Source organism: Trachurus japonicus, chromosome 9, assembly GCF_045865225.1.
Source record: "Trachurus japonicus isolate A0001 chromosome 9, Traja_1.0".
NCBI classification, from domain to species: Eukaryota; Metazoa; Chordata; class Actinopteri; order Carangiformes; family Carangidae; genus Trachurus; species Trachurus japonicus.
This window is the reverse complement of record NC_140915.1, coordinates 8,940,280-8,961,792: the sequence shown is the minus strand read 5'-3', so window position 1 is coordinate 8,961,792 and position 21,513 is coordinate 8,940,280. Positions and strand designations below refer to the sequence as shown.

General features: G+C 45.0%; 1 protein-coding gene across 11 annotated transcripts in view; it reads right to left on the bottom strand.

Moving 5' to 3' along the window:
* Positions 1-19,517, bottom strand: part of wdfy3 (WD repeat and FYVE domain containing 3) — a 170,857-nt gene extending 151,340 nt beyond the window's left edge. For 8 of the 11 annotated variants that reach the window (XM_085785864.1, XM_085785867.1, XM_085785865.1 and 5 more), the window contains exon 1: positions 19,287-19,516. In XM_085785864.1, the coding sequence (XP_085641990.1) occupies positions 19,287-19,384 (98 nt within the window). In that variant the 5' untranslated portion in view covers positions 19,385-19,516. Of the gene's footprint in view, positions 1-4,183; positions 4,402-19,286 lie in introns of those variants that run through there. The other 3 variants (XM_085785869.1, XM_085785870.1, XM_085785866.1) reach the window with 2 other exon arrangements.
* Between the last annotated feature and the right edge of the window lie 1,996 nt (positions 19,518-21,513).

The window sequence follows — 21,513 nt, the reverse complement described above, 5'->3', positions numbered from 1 at the left end:
GATGACTCAGAAATTTCTCCAAACCCTTCCTTGGCATGACGGTGAGTAGATGATTGGTGAATTATCGATTTTGGGTGAAGTATCCCTTTAAAGGACAATTCCATTTTTGGATTAATTGTTGGATTGTGCATTTGGTGAGTTTGATGACGGGCCGGGGACCTGTACCATTCACCTCCATTGTGTTCACTGAGCAGCTCACGTCTCTGCTCCGCCGATCTCAAAACAACATGCAACGACAGCTAAAGGTAATTAACCTTCCTCTATAACTATAGGGATTATGGCAATGGGCGCATTTGAACCGCCACCTTACCGTGGTGGAGGGGTTTGAGCACCCGAATGATCCTGGGAGCTATGTTGTCCGGGGCTTAATGCCCCTGGTAGGGTCTCCCAAGGCAAACAGGTCCTAGGTGACGGGTCAGACTAAGAGCGGTTCCAAAACCCCTTATGAGTGGAACAATATCAAGGACGTTCACGTCGCCCGGATCGGCGTCACCGGGGCCCCACCCTGGAGCCAGGCCTGGGGTTGGGGCTCGCAGGCGAGCGCCTGGTGGCCGGGTCTCCGCCCACGGGACCCGGCCGGGCCCAGCCCGAAGGAGCGACGTGGGCCCGCCTTCCAGTAGGCCCACCACCCGCAGGAAGGACCATGAGGGGCCGGTGCCGTGTGTTTTGGGTGGCAGCCGTGGGCGGGGGCCCCGGCGACCCAATCCCCGGACAACGACTCTGGCTTTAGGGACATGGAATGTCACCTCGCTGGGGGGGAAAGAGCCTGAGCTCGTGCGGGAGGCTGAGAGGTATCGACTAGAGATAGTCGGGCTCACCTCCACGCACAGCCTGGGCTCTGGAACCCAACTCCTTGAGAGAGGCTGGACTCTCTTCCACTCTGGAGTTGCCCATGGTGAGAGGCGGCGAGCTGGTGTAGGCTTGCTCATAGCCCCCCAGCTCAGCCGGCATGTGTTGGAGTTCTCCCCACTGAACGAGAGGGTCGTTTCCCTGCGCCTTCGGGTCGGGGATAGGTCTCTCACTGTTGTCTCGGCCTACGGGCCGAACGGCAGTGCAGAGTACCCGGCCTTCCTGGAGGCCCTGGGAGGGGTGCTGGAAAGTGCTCCAACCGGGGACTCCATCGTTCTGTTGGGGGACTTCAACGCTCACGTGGGCAGCGACAGTGTTACCTGGAGAGGTGTGATTGGGAGGAACGGCCTCCCCGATCTGAACCCGAGCGGTGTTTTGTTATTGGACTTCTGTGCTAGCCACGGTTTGTCCATAACGAACACCATGTTCAGGCATAAGGGTGTCCATCAGTGCACGTGGCACCAGGACACCCTAGGCCGGAGGTCAATGATCGACTTTGTAGTCGTGTCATCTGATCTCCGGCCGTATGTCTTGGACACTCGGGTGAAGAGAGGGGCTGAGCTGTCAACTGATCACCACCTGGTGGTGAGTTGGATCCGCTGGCAGGGGAGGAAGCTGGTCAGACTTGGCAGACCCAAGCGTATCGTGAGGGTCTGCTGGGAACGTCTGGCAGAATCCCCTGTCAGGGAGGTCTTCAACTCCCACCTCCGGGAGAACTTTGACCGGATTCCGAGGGAGGCCGGAGACATTGAGTCTGAATGGACCATGTTCTCCACTTCCATTGTTGACGCGGCCGTCCGGAGCTGTGGCCGTAAGGTCTCCGGTGCTTGTCGTGGCGGTAATCCCCGAACCCGGTGGTGGACACCAGAAGTAAGGGATGCCGTCAAGCTGAAGAAGGAGTCCTACCGAGCCTGGCTAGCTCGGGGGACTCCCGAGGCAGCTGACGGGTACCGGCAGGCCAAGCGGACGGCAGCCCGGGCGGTCGCGGAAGCAAAAACTCGGGTCTGGGAAAAGTTCGGGGAGGCCATGGAGGAGGACTACCGGTCGGCCTCGAGGAAATTCTGGCAAACCATCCGACGCCTCAGGAGGGGGAAGCAGTGCTCCGCCAACACTGTTTACAGTGGAGGAGGGGAGCTGTTGACCTCGACTGGGGATATCGTCGGACGGTGGAAGGAATACTTTGAGGATCTCCTCAATCCCACTGACACGCCTTCCGTCGAGGAAGCAGAGGCTGAGGATTCAGAGGTTGATTCATTCATCACCCAAGCTGAAGTCACTGAGGTAGTCCGGAAGCTCCTCGGTGGCAAGGCACCGGGGGTGGATGAGATCCGCCCTGAGTACCTCAAGTCTCTGGATGTTGCGGGGCTGTCGTGGCTGACACGCCTCTGCAGCATCGCGTGGCAGTCGGGGACAGTGCCTCTGGACTGGCAGACCGGGGTGGTGGTCCCTCTCTTCAAAAAGGGGGACCGGAGGGTGTGTTCCAACTACCGGGGGATCACACTCCTCAGCCTCCCGGGGAAAGTCTATTCCAGGGTGCTGGAGAGGAGAATTCGGCCGATAGTCGAACCTCGGATTCAGGAGGAACAATGCGGTTTTCGTCCTGGCCGTGGAACGCTGGACCAGCTCTACACCCTCCGCAGGGTGCTCGAGGGTGCATGGGAGTTTGCCCAACCAGTCCACATGTGTTTTGTGGACTTGGAGAAGGCTTTCGACCGTGTCCCACGTGGCATCCTGTGGGAGGTGCTCCGAGAGTATGGGGTCGGAGGCCCTCTGCTGAGGGCTGTACGGTCCCTGTATGACCGGAGCAGGAGCTTGGTTCGCATTGCCGGCAGTAAGTCAGACCTGTTCCCGGTGCGTGTTGGACTCCGGCAGGGCTGCCCTTTGTCACCGGTTCTGTTCATTATTTATATGGACAGAATTTCTAGGCGCAGCCAAGGGCCGGAGGGGGTACGGTTCGGGAGCCACTTGATTTCATCTCTGCTTTTTGCAGATGATGTGGTCTTGTTGGCTCCCTCGAGCCAGGACCTTCAGCATGCGCTGGGGCGGTTTGCAGCCGAGTGTGAAGCAGCTGGGATGAGAATCAGCACCTCTAAGTCCGAGGCCATGGTTCTCGACCGGAAAAAGGTGGCTTGCACCCTCCAGGTCGGGGGAGAGTTCCTGCCTCAGGTGGAGGAGTTTAAGTATCTTGGGGTCTTGTTCACGAGTGAGGGGAGAACGGAGCGCGAGATCGACAGGCGGATCGGTGCGGCGGCCGCAGTAATGCGGTCATTGTATCGGTCCGTCGTGGTGAAGAAGGAGCTGAGCCGAAAGGCAAAGCTCTCGATTTACCGGTCGATCTACGTTCCCACCCTCACCTATGGTCATGAACTCTGGGTCATGACCGAAAGAACGGGATCCCGGATACAAGCGGCCGAAATGAGTTTCCTCCGCAGGGTGGCGGGGCGCTCCCTTAGAGATAGGGTGAGGAGCTCTGTCACCCGGGAGGAGCTCGGAGTAGAGCCGCTGCTCCTCCACATCGAGAGGAGCCAGCTGAGGTGGCTCGGGCACCTGTATAGGATGCCCCCTGGACGCCTCCCTCGTGAGGTGTTCCGGGCATGCCCCACCGGGAGGAGGCCCCGAGGAAGACCCAGGACACGCTGGAGTGACTACGTCACTCGGCTGGCCTGGGAACGCCTTGGGGTCCCCCCGGAAGAGCTGGAGGAAGTGTCCGGGGAGAGGGAAGTCTGGGGATCCTTGCTCCGACTGCTGCCCCCGCGACCCGGACTCGGATAAGCGGATGAAAATGGATGGATGGATGGATGGCGCATTTGCCAAAAATGTTTAACTATCCCTTTAACCTTTTGCCAATTCACTATTATCTGTGAGCAATGATATCCAAAAGATGTCCTACGTTGTGTGAATGCATCAACAACAACAACTTTACACACACAGAAAAAAAAAAGAGAGAACCGAACATCTTGGGCCAACACCTCGCTCTGCTCTGCTCTCTGCTCTTCTGGTTCAAAGTTAAATGCAGCCTCGTTGAGCCGGAGCTGCTCTGTCTTCCTGCTCCCGGCCGCTCCACAGAGACATCAGGGTGTTTGGTTACAGATAGATACAGTAGCTCCGTCTGTTGCAGCCCTCGCCGCTCGATGCTGGTGATGATGATGATGATGATGGTGATGGTGATGATGGTGACAATCGAAGCATATTGCACGACCAGCGCTCCTGTCATACTACCAAACAGCTTTTTAACATCAATAATGACAATAAACCAGCTTTGTAAGTTATCAGTTGGTCGCCGCGGAGACAGGCTCAGCAGCCACCTCTTGATTTGTTGTTTTTTTTCCCCTACCTGCTGTTTTCCCTGCGTTCAGCCAGCATCTCAACTCATCGGCGGCGGAGGAAGCAGAGGAAAAAACATATAGATATAGATAGATAGATAATCCACTAGAAACGGAGAGAGAGCGACTCCTCTCCTTCCAAAAAAAAAAAAAAAGAAAAGCTGTCGTCCCTTTGATGAGGTGGAGACGACGACAATGGTGTCATGCCTTCCCCCTCACGGCGGCGTGAGAAGAGGAGGAGAGGCTGAGCGCGGAGGCATGGCTCGTCTCCGTTGGCAGTGCCAGGGGCTTTGTTTGCCAGAGAGTGTGTGTGTATGTGTGTGTGTGTGTGTGTGTGTGTGTGTGTGTGTGGCCTGCCGGGACTGGCACAGCTGATCCCCCCCTGACACCGGGTGGGGTGTACAGGGCTTTGGAGGAAGAGGAGGAGGAGAAGGAGGAGGAGAGGGAGGAGTATGTGTGGTGGTGGCTATGGCCGTCACACACCGAGAGGATCGTACCATTTAGACCAGAAAAGTAGGGGAGGAGGGAGGAAGGAGGGAGAGAGGGGGTGTGCATATCCCACAGTAGCAAAGACCATTAAAGATTCATCATAAGGGGATTTAGTCGTGGTTCCGTGCGTCCAGGTCCACCGAGTTCACATTAACTTTGCATTATTATGACATCAGCTGCTCTGAGAGAGAGAGAGAGGCAGGAAGTGGGAAGTTGTCACCATCAGTGGCGCCGCCAGGATTCAATTTCAATGTACGCACAGAAACGGCAAATAGGCTGCAACAATTTTTTTTTCGTGGGGGGGGGGGGGTTCGCTGTGCCCATCATGCCACGTAGCAATGGGACTTCTCATAATATACTGCACAACTGAAAATATTGTTGCGACCCCGCAGTAATGTTGTTGTGATGTTTAAGTTGTGTGATTCCTGACTGACTGTGAATGTGTACGGGCAGGTAGGGTATGGTTGGATGAGAAGCTGAGGGGCCGGGGTGAGTGTGAGGAAGACAGTGTGTGTAGGTGAGTGAGGAGGAGCAGAGGAAAAAGTGAGAGCTGTCAGATAAGTTTGTGTTATGTTGTTGTAGTTACGTCGGGTCGGACGCTACAATATCAATAACAACATGTGCTTAACATAGACGTCGGACGCGAAATAGCCGCGGAGCGGAGCCAGTTTCCTTTCGGTGCCGTTAACCGACTGTGCCAGATGCGCCAGAGCGCGCACCTCTGTGCCAGGCTCGCGCTCTGCAGCGGTTTGTGTTGATTCATCTTAACAGAGCGCGTGAGAGATTAACACACACATTCACACAGGCTACACACATACGGGTTACACATACCCACAGACACACAGCTGATGGGCCGAGGCTCCCCCAGTGGGTGCTCAACCTGGAATCGGCGCTTATGAGTCCATAATCGCGGTGCAGACGAGTGAGTTTGGAGCTAGAGAGGAGAGACCTTCATTATCGCTGCTCTGCTGCGTGTTTGTGATCGTGGGTTTGGATCTCTTTTTTTTTTTCAAATGCCTGGAAAAGGCTCAACCGTCTTTTTGACATTTCTATACTGGACCGGGCGTAATCATCACATAGCGGTAGTGTAATAGGCGCCAGAAATCAAAAAGAGACAGATGACATGACGTAAACGACAATCACTGGCTTTTACGTTAGGCTTCCACTGATTGGTTTAACAATCAATGAACTCAGCACGTTTAGCCTGTTACAAACAACAAGCGTCTTTATCACACCCCCTCAAAATAAACAAAATTGCTTCTTTTTTTTTCCACCTATGAAAAAAATTGTACGCACAGTGCGTACAGGATTCCGGCTGGCGGCGCCACTGGTCACCATGTTATGCTGAGGTTTAGGGATGGATACCTTTCACATCTGAATCAAAACAGTACCAAATGTTTTGATTTTTGTAGATACCAAATGTGTCCGGGCTGCCAGATTTGTCTGGGGCCGCGACTTGCGATGACGTGGCACATCGTGATTGGTCGTGAGGATTTAGAAAAGTTGTAGGTAGACAAAAGTGAGCTATTTATATTTTCTTATGATGACATTAAACATTTACACAGCTAACAGCGACGTGTACTTAGCGTTGCCGTTCACAAACGTTTGTTTGACAGAGACAGGTCTTGAACAAAGTTCATTTTCTCCTGAATTGTCCGTCTGAAAATTGCCATTTTCGTGTCAAACTATTAAGAGGAGATGTGGCTTGTGACAAATGAGTCCAATATTTACTGTGGGGCGAAGTGACTAACTTCGCTAACATCCGCTGTAGCATCCATCTCTTTTATCCCATGGTCCTAGCCATGTAAACGTAATGCATTACGCCACCATGACCAACCATGATGTGCCACGTCATCGCAAGTCGCGGCACATTTGCGACACACATTTGGTATGCACCAGTATACAACGGTTTGTGTCTTCGGTACTTTTTGTGTGTATGTGTGGTAATTAAAGTTATTTTGTCTATAGTCTCGTTTACCAGACCCTCCTCCAGAGAAGAAGGGTCTGGCTGGTAGTGGTCGGCCTATGATTCTGCAATTGGAGTAAAAAAAAACGGCCCGGCCATTTGGATTTCTTTCAACCAATCACAATCGTTGTGGCCGGTGCCATAGCAACAGTGCGCTTGAAAAATATTGCCGGCGGGGTAGGCGTTAGCCTCGCTAGCTCACTAATGACGATGGGCTGAGCTTGATAGATAAAACTTTTGCAGTAGCTGGTTGGCAAACAAGCCAGAACATCCTTCTTGGAGCAAATGGTGTAAACATAACGCTTAGGATATCTTTACAGTCATATCGAAATATCCATGGTTCCCGTTCCCGTCCTTTCTCCGAGGGGACTGAGAATTTATTCATCAGATTTTTCCAAAGCAGCCCGAATCCTAAAATCATTTAAGATGAAGAAAAGCAGCAAAGTCTGACGCTGGAGACGTTACAGCTTTGGAATTATTCATTTACGCAATAATATTCATTATTTTTCACTATTTTTGTTTGAAGCAAAACAACTGCAGCTCAATTATAGAATAACTGATTAATCAAATAACCCTTTTGACTTTAACGTGATGTAAATCAAGTAGCTTAATTTATATCCTGAACTCCCTTCATGTCGCTGGAAAACGTAAAGACCAGGGGATTCGTTTATGAACATGGAACTCATCTATTATGTGAGGGGGATTTGCTTCTTTTCTCTGAATTCAAACGACTGTAAATTAAATATCTTTGGGTTGGCTGGACAAGACGACACTTCAGGCTCCACAGACTTAGTGATTCTCGCTCAGATTCACAACAGAACAGTGAAAAGCTGCTGCGACTTGGGGGAGTTTCACATTCTCTGTAAAAGTCACGAGCTGGAAAAGGTTGAAGGGAACTCTCCTCTCCTGGAGCCTGGTACGGGAACAGCCCGAGAACCCGCCAGTCCTGTGGTTTCACTAAAGACTGCGCTGAAGTGTACGCTGGCTGGGCCGGATGGAAATGAGGCCGTCAGTTACTCTGCAGGCCTCGATGCTCAATCCTGATTTGTTGGCTGTATCCGATTTTTCCCTCCGTCTGTTTACATGTTCTCCTGAAGTGACCCATATCTGATATCTGCATTTACACCTGCTTTGCTTGCATGAAACAAACCGTATGCATAGTAGACATGGTTGGCTACCAAAGCAGAAGAGGAAGAACACACACGGTCATCAGTAGCCTATGCTCTATCCGCGCATTATTGATGACGTACGTTTAGACTAAAGACGTATAGGCGGATATCCGATTTGTTTCGATTGATTTGATTTATTTCCACATATAACAGGGGCCTGAATCCGATCTGATAATATCCGATATCATGCGTTTTTTTTTTTTCCCGTTTACACGTTCATGTTACAGATGTGATCAGTGCCACTTGAGAGGAAAAAATGGAAATTGGGCGTCTTGAACCTTGTAGTGTTAAGACAGACTGGTTGTGTGAAATGCATCGGTGCTAACGCATTAGGAACAACTCCAAAACGCTCTGGTGGACAAGTTGTGACCTGCACATTCACCACGCTATGAGATAATTAACAGAACGTTACCAGACAGAGTTGTTTTAGAGGGAAATTCATGCAAAACCGCTGATGCACGTTCCCGTTGGAGGCAGTTTTTCATCAAGCAATCTCTGCATTTCCCTCTAAAACAACTCTGTCTGGTAACGTTGTGTTATTATCTCATAGCGTGGTGAATGTGCAGGTCACAACTTGTCCACCAGAGCGTTTTGGAGTTGTTGGATTGTGTATTTGATGAGTTTGATGAGGGAAACCAAGAAATCCCATGAGCCTCCGTAGCGTAGCTCTGAGCAGCTCATGGCTCTGCTCCACCGTTCTAAAAACAGCTTGCACCGACAATTAAAGGTAACAAACCTACTGCTATGACTATAGGGATTATGGGAATGGGCCAATTTGCCAAAATGTTGAACTATCCCTTTAAGGCGAATGCATGCAGAAGAAAACCGGTTTCCAAACGCAATATCTGGCTGTTTTAGTCGGATCTGGAGAAGCCCAGTCTGAGTCGGACTAACGTGTTTACATGCACTTTATCTGTCCAGTTATAGTCGGATTAAGGCCGTAATTTAATGTAAACGTAGTCGTAGTGACTGAGTGAAGCCTGCTACATGATCTGCTGCTCCTCGTACACCAGCAGCAGCAGCAGCAGCAGCAGCAGCAGCAGCAGCAGCAGAGGAGTGAAGGCGTGTGCAGTAACAGCCTCTCAGACCTGTTGTGCTTTCACAGCCTCAGGGTTTCTTCTCTCTAACTTGAACAGCTCCACAGTTGAGTTGAGCTTTGTGCTCCTCTCCGCCTGAAACCTGCCCTCATTAAGGCAGCTCAGTAGCCACTGATCTGGGATCAGGATTTCACACCACTGACTACACAGATATATTTTCATAAATAATGCAGTAAACACTAATAACAGCCAAGCTCGGATTTAAGGTCGTCAAGGATCCAGCCTGGGAACATCACACACTGGGAAAGTGCAGCAATAAACACAGCTGGGGGGGGAAATACCCCCCCACTTCAACTCAACCATTACAACAGGAAGTGTAGAGTGTCTCCTCTGACCCTTCAGCTCAGATCAACACAAACACATCAACACAGAAGAAAACTAAGACTTATAGATCATCTGTGATGTAATACAACAGGATACAGCTGCAGTTATTCTCTATTTCTATCGGTATCGTCCACAAATGTGAAGATGCAAAGATTCATTTGTTGTGAGTGCATCAGTACCGGTGCTGTATGTAAGGATACGCAAAGATGTGTAAGAAAACCCAGCATGCTATTCACAATATACTATATGTGCATCTCAATACATTAGAATATAATGTAAAACTTTATGCCAGTAATTCAATTCAAAAAGTGAAACTAATACATTATATAGATCCATTAAACAGAATAAAACATGTTGTGTCTTTATTTATTTAATGTCTTTTAATAATAATGATTATAGCTTATGAAGACCTAAAATTCAAATTGAACTTTACAAAATACCAATTTTAAAAAATAATTTTTAATATGGAAATGTTGGCCTTCTGAAAAGTATGTCCATCTACACTCAATACCTGGTTGAGGCTGTTTGCCTTGAACTACTGGAAATGGACTTTTCCATGACATTCTAATTTATTGAGATGCACCTGTATATTTATATATAAATGCATTAAAACTAATGTATTTCAAAGAACTCTGTGTGTTGGCTTCACATGCAAACAAGTCAGAGCTTCTGCAGCAGCAACAACTGAAGGTTTATGAGATGAACATTTGAAATAAAAGTGCAAGAACGCCAACTGCTAACTCACTCCTCTCCAGTCAGATGGCTGTTAATCTCTAAAAACACTTGAATGATCATTTAAAAACTTCTTAAAATGTAACTCTACCAGGAATTATTATTATGCATTTATTTATTTTCAATATTTATAATAGTTTTGAAACTCTAATAGGTATTTCCATTAGCTCTGTAAGAGAAAGAAAACTATTATGATTTATGATTAAATGTATGTTATGATTATTATGATGCATGTTTAACTATTTGGTGTGTTTATGGACAGATAAATAAATATTTATCATTGATTATTATTTCATTTAAACTCTATAATCCAACAACACAAGAATATTGTACGCACACTTTATAGCTTTGAACGTGCATGTATATTGAAAACACACAGTGCATGTGTTTATTATATTATGGGATGTGTGTAGTGAGTGACAGTGATTTCAGAGCTGTGTTGACTCTCGTGATGACGCGCACGCCGCCGTTTCTCCCCGGTGGGTTCATTAAGAACCAACTCTCCTCTGGTTTATGGCTGCACGCCGCCGCGTCTTCTCTTCTCTGGTGAACTACAACTTCAGTCTGGAGCCGACATGGCGTCTTCACAGACACACACACACACACACACACACACACACACACAGAGACAGAGACACACACCGAGGCTGGCTCAGTCTTTCATGGCCTGAGAGAGTTCACTTGGTGCACTGAAAGGGAAATTAGCATTTGGCCTTGTTCTGCATTATCCAGCAGGTTTTAATGTAGCGATCCGGCTTCACTTAATCAATAACAAGAAGAGCCTCGCAAAGTGCACAACACACACACACACACACACACACACAAACACACACAGACACACACACAGGGAGGCACACGGACAGATTTGTTTGTGTGCATTAGTCTAATTCCATTTTCTGAGAACTTTTGTTGTTGTTGTTGTTTTTGTCCCAGTTCAGCCAGACAGACAAACGCTGTCATGGCAACGTTAACAAACAACGCTGTTCACTTTTGTTCCTCTAAAATACAGTTTCAGAAAGCAGAGCTGCAGCTGTCAAGTCGCCAACGCACAAATATCAAACACCGTGTTCCTGCTGCTCTTTACTCTGTCCTGTCATTAAACAGTTAATACCTGGATCAATCAACACGATCAACGATGAGCTAACCACCGATCGCAGCGTCGCACGTGATCAAACAGAAATACACCGTTCTAAAAAAAATATGAAAGGTCGTTGGCGTTCAACTATTGTCGGCGGTGGCGGTTGTTTTTACACAAAGGGTACTGAACTGATTTTAACCAAACATTGTACAAAGGAAGAAAAAAACATCTAGTATGAGTTTCTCCTCACGTTATAAGAGTCAGTGTGTAATGTTTGGATTACAACATTGTTCATGGTGCTGAGATCAAGGAGGTTGTACAAGTTGGTGCAGCTCCAGATGATAAACACATCTGGATCTAGTGGAAAGAAAGTTGTTTTAGTTGTGTATGTTTGTTTATGTGTTTGTTTAGTTGTTTGTTTACTGGGTACATGAGCTGATAAAATCCTTGATACTCAGCTTAGCTCTTTAATACATGTACTCTATATACCTGAACAGAAAAGATACGATGACATATTAGCACCAGAACAGAGACACATTTCTGAATCTTCAAGTTTTAAGAGACCCCGAGGAGTTTGCTTTTGGTTATAAAAGAGTCTCATATTAATGTGGATGAATCTACATTACCCACTTGTTAATGGATCCATTTTCGATAAACAGGGATGCAAACGGGTCAGGACCAAAAAAGAGAGGAATTTGCCGGGGGTGGGGGGTGCTCACTATTAACAAATAATTACATTACAATATCACGGAAAAGTAAATTTCCAGTAGTTCAACCCCAAGCAAGTATTGAGTGCATATAGATGGACAGTTTTCAGAAGGCCAACATTTCTATATTAAAAATGCTTTAAAAAAAAAAAAAATTCCTTTGCAATATTTCCATTTTGGAGATACTGATTTTTAGGTCTTCACTGAATGTTAGTCATAGCCTAATTATAACTATTAAAATAAACAGAATAAATAAAGACATCGGATGTTTCATTCAGTGTGTAAATATATAATGTGTTAGTTTCACTTTAATTGAACACATTCTACATCGCAGAGGCGACGTCTTTCCACTTAGGGCTTCCTTCACCTCTGAAACGGGGCAGAGCTCCGTGGGAAACACCTGCCTGACACAGCAACGTGGGAAAAACGGCGTTGCCGTCGCACCGACTGCACGCGGATACACGCCGTTTTAATGAGCGCGCATGTCGCGCGTCTACATTGGAGGTACTGTAGTCTGTTATCAGTATAATCAGAGACCATGAATGAGTTCGCCTCAGTTTCACGTGATTGTCACTGTCAGCCTGTTAGAAAAACATTTTACTGACCCCAGCTGAGACGCTGAGACGCTGAAACCCCCCCCCCCAAAAACAAAAACTCTTCGGATCTGAACGATTCATATAAGTCACCTAATTGGTCATGAAAAAAGCAAGTTTCGCTTTTCGGCGCGCTGTTTGCATCCCTGGATAAATATATCGTTCTGTCTTTATCATTATTTTGAAATTATTATTTAGTGGTCGACTCGCCCTGCATTTCCTAGTTTCGGTTTTCCAGACGCTGCCCGGCGGGTCATGGGAATAACGCCGCTGGATCGCCGTTTATGGTCGGAACTACGACGATGTGATCGTCTTCAAACCTCTGACTTTCGTTCTTGATTAATGAAAACATTCCTGGCAAATGTTTTCGCTTTCGTCCGTCTTGCGCCGGTCCAAGAATTTCACCGTGTGCGCGGAGGCTCATGGGAAATGTAGTGTGAAAACACTTTGCTTTCCGAAACTCCTTGTAGTCCCTTTAAAGTAACAAATTTGTGAGAATCTTTTTTTTTTTAATTTTCTTTAAAATAAACAGACATCGCTTGTTTTGCACGATGTGGAAGATCTGATTAAATTCTACTTTTCAGGTGGACTTTGTAATAAAAACGAACACTTTTTATTTTAGCTCATAATCATAAAGATGAATTTCTTTCCTTTATTTATAGGAAAACTCACGTTAAGTTTTTTTTTTTCTTGCAAATTTGTGGCTTTATGATGATATGGATTATCATTTTGTGAATTTGCAACTTCAAATGAATAAAAGCTGTCCTAGAGTGCACATGATAGTACAATACTATATGTATTGACTGGAGTGATATAACCATGGCAAAGTTCAGTCACAGTATTAACCGTTCTGGAAAATCGATGGTTAACATGTTGAAATTTCATCATTTAAAGAATCCACAAAAAACGCAGATTAAAACAGTGTGAAAAGGAATAACTTCTCTAACGCCCCTGGAGAGAAATGCACTTCAATACCAATGAAAACTCAGTTGAATGCTGTGTGATTTTAATAAGTCCTAAGCAGCAGCTTCAGCCCCTTGGAGAGTCAACTCCAGCTGAAGCAACTGAACTGGAGTTTCACACTTCCAGTTCCCGTTAGCGGTGAACGTGCGGCGAGGATGGAGGCAGATGAAAGGAAGTCCCTGAAGGTCACAGTTATGACTTCACTTCATTTTACTTTATCGCACCTTCAACTACCGACAGGTTTTAGAGGAAAAGTCTCAGTAAATCACAGAAAACGTTGTGTATTGAACACCCTGAGGGTTTAACAATCTAAACTGAACATACTGTGCAAATGTGGAAAATAAAACTCCAGGAAAAAGCTTAAAGTTTGAGGTTTGAACACTGATTAATTAGCATATATATTAAATGTGGTTGCAAACATACAATCAGCCAATAAGCAGATTGTTGGTGTAATTGTTGGTTGTGCATCTTTGAGTGTGATGTCAGAGTCTATACTTTATAAATAATGGGTTGTCACTCCAGTAAAGTCCAGTGTGTCGCGTTCCCTCTGTAAACAACACTAACAACGTTTCACAAGAAGCCCATTTGGTTGCAGAGCAAAGTGGGCTAATGCGAAACATTTCACAGTTCCTGGTGGTTAGCAGCAGGAACATTTCAACACTCTCTTGTTTTCCTTTCCATGTAATTAGTTTCATGCGAAATATTTCTGCCTGGTTGTGTTCAAACCACATGGAAAAACGACAGCGCTGTGATTAACGGCACTTTGGCTTTTTATTTCCATCCACTGTTTTAACTTAACGCTTTTGAATTATCAACAACTGGGTTTTCCAACTTTGCAGGTGAACTACAAACTGTCTGGTTTTAATGTAGGAATTAAGCCCTGTCATTTATTGATCTGCTAGAAAAAAAATTGTGTTATTGTTTGTGGTTTTATCTAATTTCTACAGGTTTAATCCAGACAACAGTGTAAGGAAACAAAGTGGACAATTATTCATTAGAGGATTTCCACCTCTTTCTACTGACTTTCATTTAATTTATTGACATTTTTCCAGTAATTACAGGGCTTGACGCTAAGCTTTTTTCCAAGTAGCACTGTGCTACCATGCTGAAAAATTTAGTAGCACACAACATTTTTTAGTAGCACAATAAAAATTTTGCAGTTTTGGTGAAAATATCATTTTCAAACAAATAAAGTAGATTTAGCCTATAATCCTAACCCTGTAGACTAATTTTTTATGTTTTAACTGGCTCTTTGCCTTAACAAAAATCAGGAAAGACAAACAATGCAAATATGTGTGAGAAAATAGAATATTTATTACAACCAATATTAGTTTTTAGTTTTGCGCTGTATGTGTGTGCATGTGGCCCAGGGGTGGGGGTATTGATGAGCAGTGAACCTATATTTCCCTCAGTATAAAAAGCTGAACATTACATACAGGGCTCTACACTAAGATTTTTTAGGAGCACAATGAAAAATGTTGTAGCAGGCTGTTTAAGCCTTAAATAATGCTGAGGGTCCAACATGACCCATTTTTACATTTGAGAACAGTAAAAACACCAAACATTTTTCCTCAACAACCTGTCACACAAGCAGCTCCATGTTGCCCCTGTGTGATGTTCAGGGACAGGTCAGACAGGGAGCTTTGAGGTTGAAGTTTATATGAATGTTGCACTGTGAGACTGTGACCACATGTCAGCTGTTCTCACCGCGACAAGCGTTTTTTTTTTTTTGATAGCTCCGCGGTAGCCTCGGAGGCCACGTACCACCTAAGGGGCGCATGGCGTCTGTCCGACTACCCGTTTCTCCGACCATACATTTCTTTATTTTTGCGTCCATTAGTCCGACCTCCCACTTCTCCGACTTAAGTAGCCCTAACCCTTAACCTTACCCTAAACCTAACCTTAACACTGTAGAATGAGTAGTCGGAGAAATGAGCCGTCGGACTTTTGGGCAGTCGGACTGATGTATGCTCCCCCCACCTAAGGGCTTCCTTCACCTGGGGCAGAGCTCCGTGTGAAACAGTAGGAGAGACACAGCCCGAGACCGTGTACCGGAGGAAGAAGCAGGTCGAACGTGCACGGAAAAAAAGCGCGTCGCACCGAATGTGCGCTGCTACGGTGTCGCCTTGGCGTGCATGACGCGCGTCTACCTTGAAAGTAATGTGCGGAAAAGACGTTACATCTGAACGGCCCCGATGTACACACAAGCTTTAATCAATGCGGCGGCCAAAATCACCAAACAGGCGGGGGGGGGGGGGGCTACTGCTCACGTTGAACAGCATGCAAAGCGGTGCATGCAGTTTCTGTCCGAGTCGCACTGATGCGACAGAATGCAATTTTTTATTCGCACGGGCTATTATCAACTCGCAAATGCGAGCAAAACTGTCGCACTGTCGAGCCCTGAATTACTGCAGAAATAAAAGTGATTTATCATTAAACAGTAAAAAAAAAAAAAAAAAAAAAAAAAAAAAGTGTTTGAACCATATTTGAGGGATCAGTGCAAAAGAAATGTGGAAGTATCAGAAGTTCTTTACTCCCTAATATTGGCCCTAATAATCCCACATTGGTCCGACCCGGATTTTTTGCACAGAATAGAGGCATGTGCACTTGTTTTCAACTAATCTGCATCCATGGAGCGGTAGATAACGTTATTTATCATGAAAGATGTTACCCTTTGTATATTTGTGTAGTTTAATCCGTCATAAACAAGAGATTACGGTTTACGGGGCGCGTTACGTTTGTGTGGCGGTGCCGCAGAGACGAGAGCTGGGACACCGGGTCGGAGGCTCTGATCTTACAAGGTTGGTTTTCAGCCAAGAGACGCTAGGTGGAAGGTCATTACAAGTCATTGCTTTAACCGTCACAGTTACTCTGAAGCTGTTTAATTAAGGTAAAATGTAGCATACTTCCTCTTTAAATAGCTGCTTTTGTCCAACAATCATCTGACAGTCATCAAGATAATCAACTAATCGTTCAAGCAGTACTCCTAAACTAATGCCGGCTTATTAGCTTATTAACTAATATGGGTTTTTTTTAGGTTCAGCAAAGGACATGAAACCAGAGCGTCCTGCACACAGGGCTCCGTCTGTACGCAGGACTAAACTCAATTAGCGTCTAAATGTTACAGAGGCAGGCTGGCCCAAATATCAACAGCTACTTTACCAAATCAGAGTTTTTCTATTAGATTAGAGCAATTCAAATGGTCATCAGTTACTCCCAAAGGTGGTTGATGGTAGAAACAGACAGTAATGTGTGTTCATCTGCCAGTCAGTCTCAGTAAGGACTGCTGCTTTAGCTTTGAAGCAGCAGTGTTGACATGTCGGATTGTTATCATTTAGCCTAATGCAACAAAAACATATTTAACGTGTTGTGAGGCGGCAACAACTTCACACAACAGCTTCATCGGATTAGACAAAGCAGTGGTTTGGTTTCTAAAGCCAGGAGTCTGGGTGCAGAGATCAGATGGTGCATCTAATGATTAATGAGCAAAAAGAAAAAAGCTGTTAAAAGGTGGTGTTCAATTGAAGTAATCATTTGCTAGACTTCTGCATTTTCCTTGCATGTGCTATTATCCACAGTCACTGTGCTGCTTCATCTACCTGTGTTTTTCCTACTAAAAACCTTAAAACTTCATTCCTTAGTGCAGACATCGCTGCATGACTCTCAACAAATGGAGCCGACCTGCAGTAAATACCAATTTGGTAAAGCTCAGAAAGCTCTGAATTGTCATTTCGGAGGCTGTTTTTAAAACAATAACTCCACAAATGATGATTATTGTTATTATTGTGTCCATGCGGGCCAAGAGAACACCTCACACAGAGCTCTGAGTGGGCAGGATGATTGTGTTTCTGGCAGGTTGAAACCTTAAAAAGCATGAGACAACCGGGGTAAACAATTGGAGCAGCATGTTCACACCTATTACACTGAGATTAGGATGTAAATTAATGATGCTGGTGTGAATTATGAATAGAAACAGGTATGTAATTGGGGAAAGATTAAGATGTGATAGTTCGCCACACACAGCCATTGTTACTCACTTGCAACAGAGGATCTCAGACCCGGTGGTTACATAAGCTGATACTTAAAACGTCTCATTCATGAAACTGTCAGTCAGGGTTGGGCAAGCAGTGAATGTTTTTTGGGTTTTTTTTAGGTGATATGTGTTTGACTAAACTGACCTAGAGGCCCCCAGGTCAGCTGCAGTTTTTACCCTGTGGGGAAAACAAACAGAAATTCCTGCACGACACAAGCATGAGGACAAAATCTGCAAAAAATTCACCAAGTCATTATGTCTTCGTATTCTGCTCCTGTGCATCTGAACCATGCATTTATTACTTAGGTCACAGGCTGTGGCTATGAGCGCTATAGTGAGGATTACAAGCTGCATATTTATCCTATTCCTGATCTGATCTGTGTAGTACTGTATGTAGCTCCACGGGACACACCGCAAAAACAAAAACATGACACTGGCTTGTATTAACACTAATCTCATCATAGATCACATTTAACCCCAGAAATCCAAGCCAGACTGAGCTGGTTGGTTGTGTTTGGTTGATAGCTGTGTATATGCATTCATGCACCCATGCATGCACACATGCAGCCAGCCATGAAATAATCAGGAACAATGCGCTGACCACACTCAGGTGACTTTAAGTTGCACATCAGGCAGGCGAAGAAAACGCCAGTCATTGCTATATGTTTATTTATTTATTAATTAATCGATCTATTACCAGCAAACCACCAGTGCCAGTGATTATCGGTGAACATACAACGACACAGCAGCAGTAGCAGCTCCTATTAATCAGTCAGTAATAAATAAATCCATCCGACGTCACATTATACTGTAGTTAATGGTCACTAACGGTAACTATAGTCCACCCCAGTCCTGTGTTTGTTTGTTTATATTATAATCAGATAAATTATCATGTTTATATATTATATATTAAAAAAGAACAGCTCCATATGATCGATAACACACAACACAACACAAACACAAACGTGTAGCCGCCGGGCTAAGCTACGTTAGCTCACAGCGGTTAGCTTAGTTTAGCTTAGCTTAGCTTATCCTAGCGACCAGCTGATCGCAGCATCTGAACAAGCACAACTGACAGGCTAAAAAACAAAAGAAAACTGTGTGGCCTTCAATTATAAAACACACACTATACACAAACACATTTAAAAACGTTGTCATTAACAATTGATATGTGTGTATAAATGTGTTTTTTGTTTGTTTGTGTGTGTGCTGCTGCAGCTGACATGCTAACATTAGCTTCGACTGTTGCCGTGGTGACGTCAGCCCATGAACATTCCTGTGTATCCTACGAATAATGCTGCTGCGTTCGAGACAAGTCGGAATTCGGATCTTTCCGACCTCCTACTTGGGAAAAAGTGAAATCAAACACCACCTTAAGTCATGCCGGAGCTCCCACTGGGGTGAAGTCGGAGCTTTAAAAAAATATACAGTATCTACTGTCTACCCCGACTTCTCCGAGAATCAGCTGTCTGACGTCACACAACAACCTGCACACCGTCAACGGTAAAACATCAATGAAAATGCATTCAAATGCCAAAATGCAGTCAAAGTTGCATTGGCTGTGTGTCCTTTGCAATGTTTTTATGCCTTTAGCTACGTGAAGCACTGAAACTGCAACGTTTGTCCCGGTCCGCCATGTTTTATTTTGGTTATTCTGGTCGTGTTGGTGCCTCTCTTTGAACGCTTTGAAGTCGGGAACTCAGGAGTTTTTTGTTTTGTTTTTTTGTTTTAACTCGGGAGATTCTCCGAGTGGCGAGTTGTCTCGAACGCAGCATCCGTGACGTCAGCGCACGAACATTCCTGTGTATGCTAATGCTGCTAGCCAGTTAGCATAGCAGCTCGATGCTAACTGGCTAGTTTGCTAGCCTGCTCCGGAGACCAGTGTGTGTTTGTGTGAGCGTGTATGTGTGTGTGTGTGTGTGTGTGTGCGTATGTGTGTGTGTGTATCCGCCTTTACACTCACCAGTGAGCGGCGGCGTTTACGGCTAAATTCTTCGGTTCTGACGCGGACGATAAGCTCCAATGTGTCGAGTGAGTGGATGCGGGGCGCTCCGTGTACATCCATATGTCACAACACGGTGCTTTAAATCCCCGGTGCTCGGTGCCTCACTGCTGCTTCCTTCTGCCGGTAGCCATTTTTCCTCAACATCCAAATAAGCAGAGCAGAGAGCTCGTCCCAGGCAGCGCTGATTTTCCTCCAAACAGCATCCTACTCCTCCTCCTCCTCCTCCTCCTCCTCTCAGCCCGGGGCTCGGACCACATCTGCAGGGAGAAGCTGACATCTGTCGGACACATGCAGGAAAACACTAAGGATAATCCAGGATAATTATTTATTTATTTTTATTTAAAGGTTTAAGGATCAGGGACATTGCACATTAATAAAAACATTTAAACAAATGTAAACATGCCAGAATTAGCCAAAAGGCTATTTTGCATCTGTTGTCCCTGGACTGATATTAAAAGTCACCCTAAAAGAAAAATTTTTGGGGGGGGATTATCAACATACAAATAATACATTCAATGATTAAAAAGCTGAATAGTGGACAAAAGACAGAGAGAGCAGTGAAGGTCCATGCATACACACACAAACTAACATAAAACTGAACTCAAACAGCAGCCGCTACAGACAAAACAATTATAATAATATTACCAACATTGTTATTGTTGTTGGTGTTGCGGTGTTGCATGACATAGCCCAGGCCTACATAATAATAACAATAATATGCCTAGTTATTAAATAAAAAATAAATTATTACGATTAAGATATTGTTTATTTGCCATTTGTACATTTGTTCATAGGAATGCTTGTGCAGAGGACACTCAGAGTACAAACATAAAAGAGTAAAAATATGTTAAGCAAGTGCACACATTTATTTAAAGAAAAGATTTAAACAGTAAAAAGTAAAGAAAAAGAGTAAAAAAAAAAAAAAAAAGAGAATAAATACCAAACAGATACTTTACACTATGGATATTGCACATTTCCCATTTGTATTGTCCATGAACAGACGTCAGGAGGACTGATGGTATTTAGCTTTTGCCATCAGTCTCACTGTCGCAGGGAAGAAACTGTTGTACAAACTTCATTTAATTAAATTAAAATATATTGTACGATATACATCAGCCTTTATTGTTTTTATTATCAAAATTTCCCTCGGGATCAATAAAATCTATCTAGTTTTTGCTTTACATTACAATCTATCACTTTATATAGGCTATATATCATGATTGGTTTGAATTGAGAGCTACAGAAAATTAATAATCAAGTATGTTTTGATAATTTTCTTTTTTTCTCATTTTTCATTTGAATTGTTTGAAAGAAAGAAAAAAAACACCCCAAAATGTATTTTTTCTAATGACAGATTCTTTCTTTCTGTATACAGTGGTGGAAAAAAGTCTTCGGACACCCCCTGCACATGCGGATCAGGATGTGGCCATTTCTTGCTGAAGAAACCTTTGGACATCCAGATCTTGGTTTGTCTTCCAAGCTGCTGAAGGACTGCATCCGCTCTTCCTGGCTCTCTGGCGGCAGCTGTTACCTTCCTGGCTGAAAATCTGTATCTTCAGGTATGTTTCCGGCTTTAGGTTCCTTGTTTTAGCCATTTTTGTCTCTGAAAAACTTTCAAAATGTGCTGGCTTTATATAGAGACGAAGCACGGCAACAAAGATTCTGTCTTTTAAAGCAGAAGTAAGCGATCCGGTGGTTTTGGCTAACTTCTTGTCAGCTGATGGAGTTAGCAGTCCCCGCCCTCGTCCCTACGTCACCACATTCACACGCATCCCTTGGCTGCACACACAGAGAGGACCGCCCCTTTATGCCGTTCTCTCTCCTCATTGGATAAAGCTTGTAGGATACAAGGAAAGTTTTCTCCTCGGCTTACAGCAGAGCAGAGTGACTGACAGACCCGTGTTTCGGTCCAAACACTCTATGTAAGTGATTGCCGCCGGAAGATATAACTATTTAAGACTTATATTAACACAAAAATTCTGCTTACTTCTGCACAGCCTTCATTAGTGGATCACTGGCACCAAAATGACCCAATACTCTTAATTTCTTATGCATTTTAAGCCAATACAATCTATTTCTTTTAGTACGGTCACAGCCAAAATACTAAACAAATCCTAAAAAAGCCATTAAAAAATTGGAAATAACCGCATCCTGATCCGCATGTGCAGGGAAAACTGCCCAAATT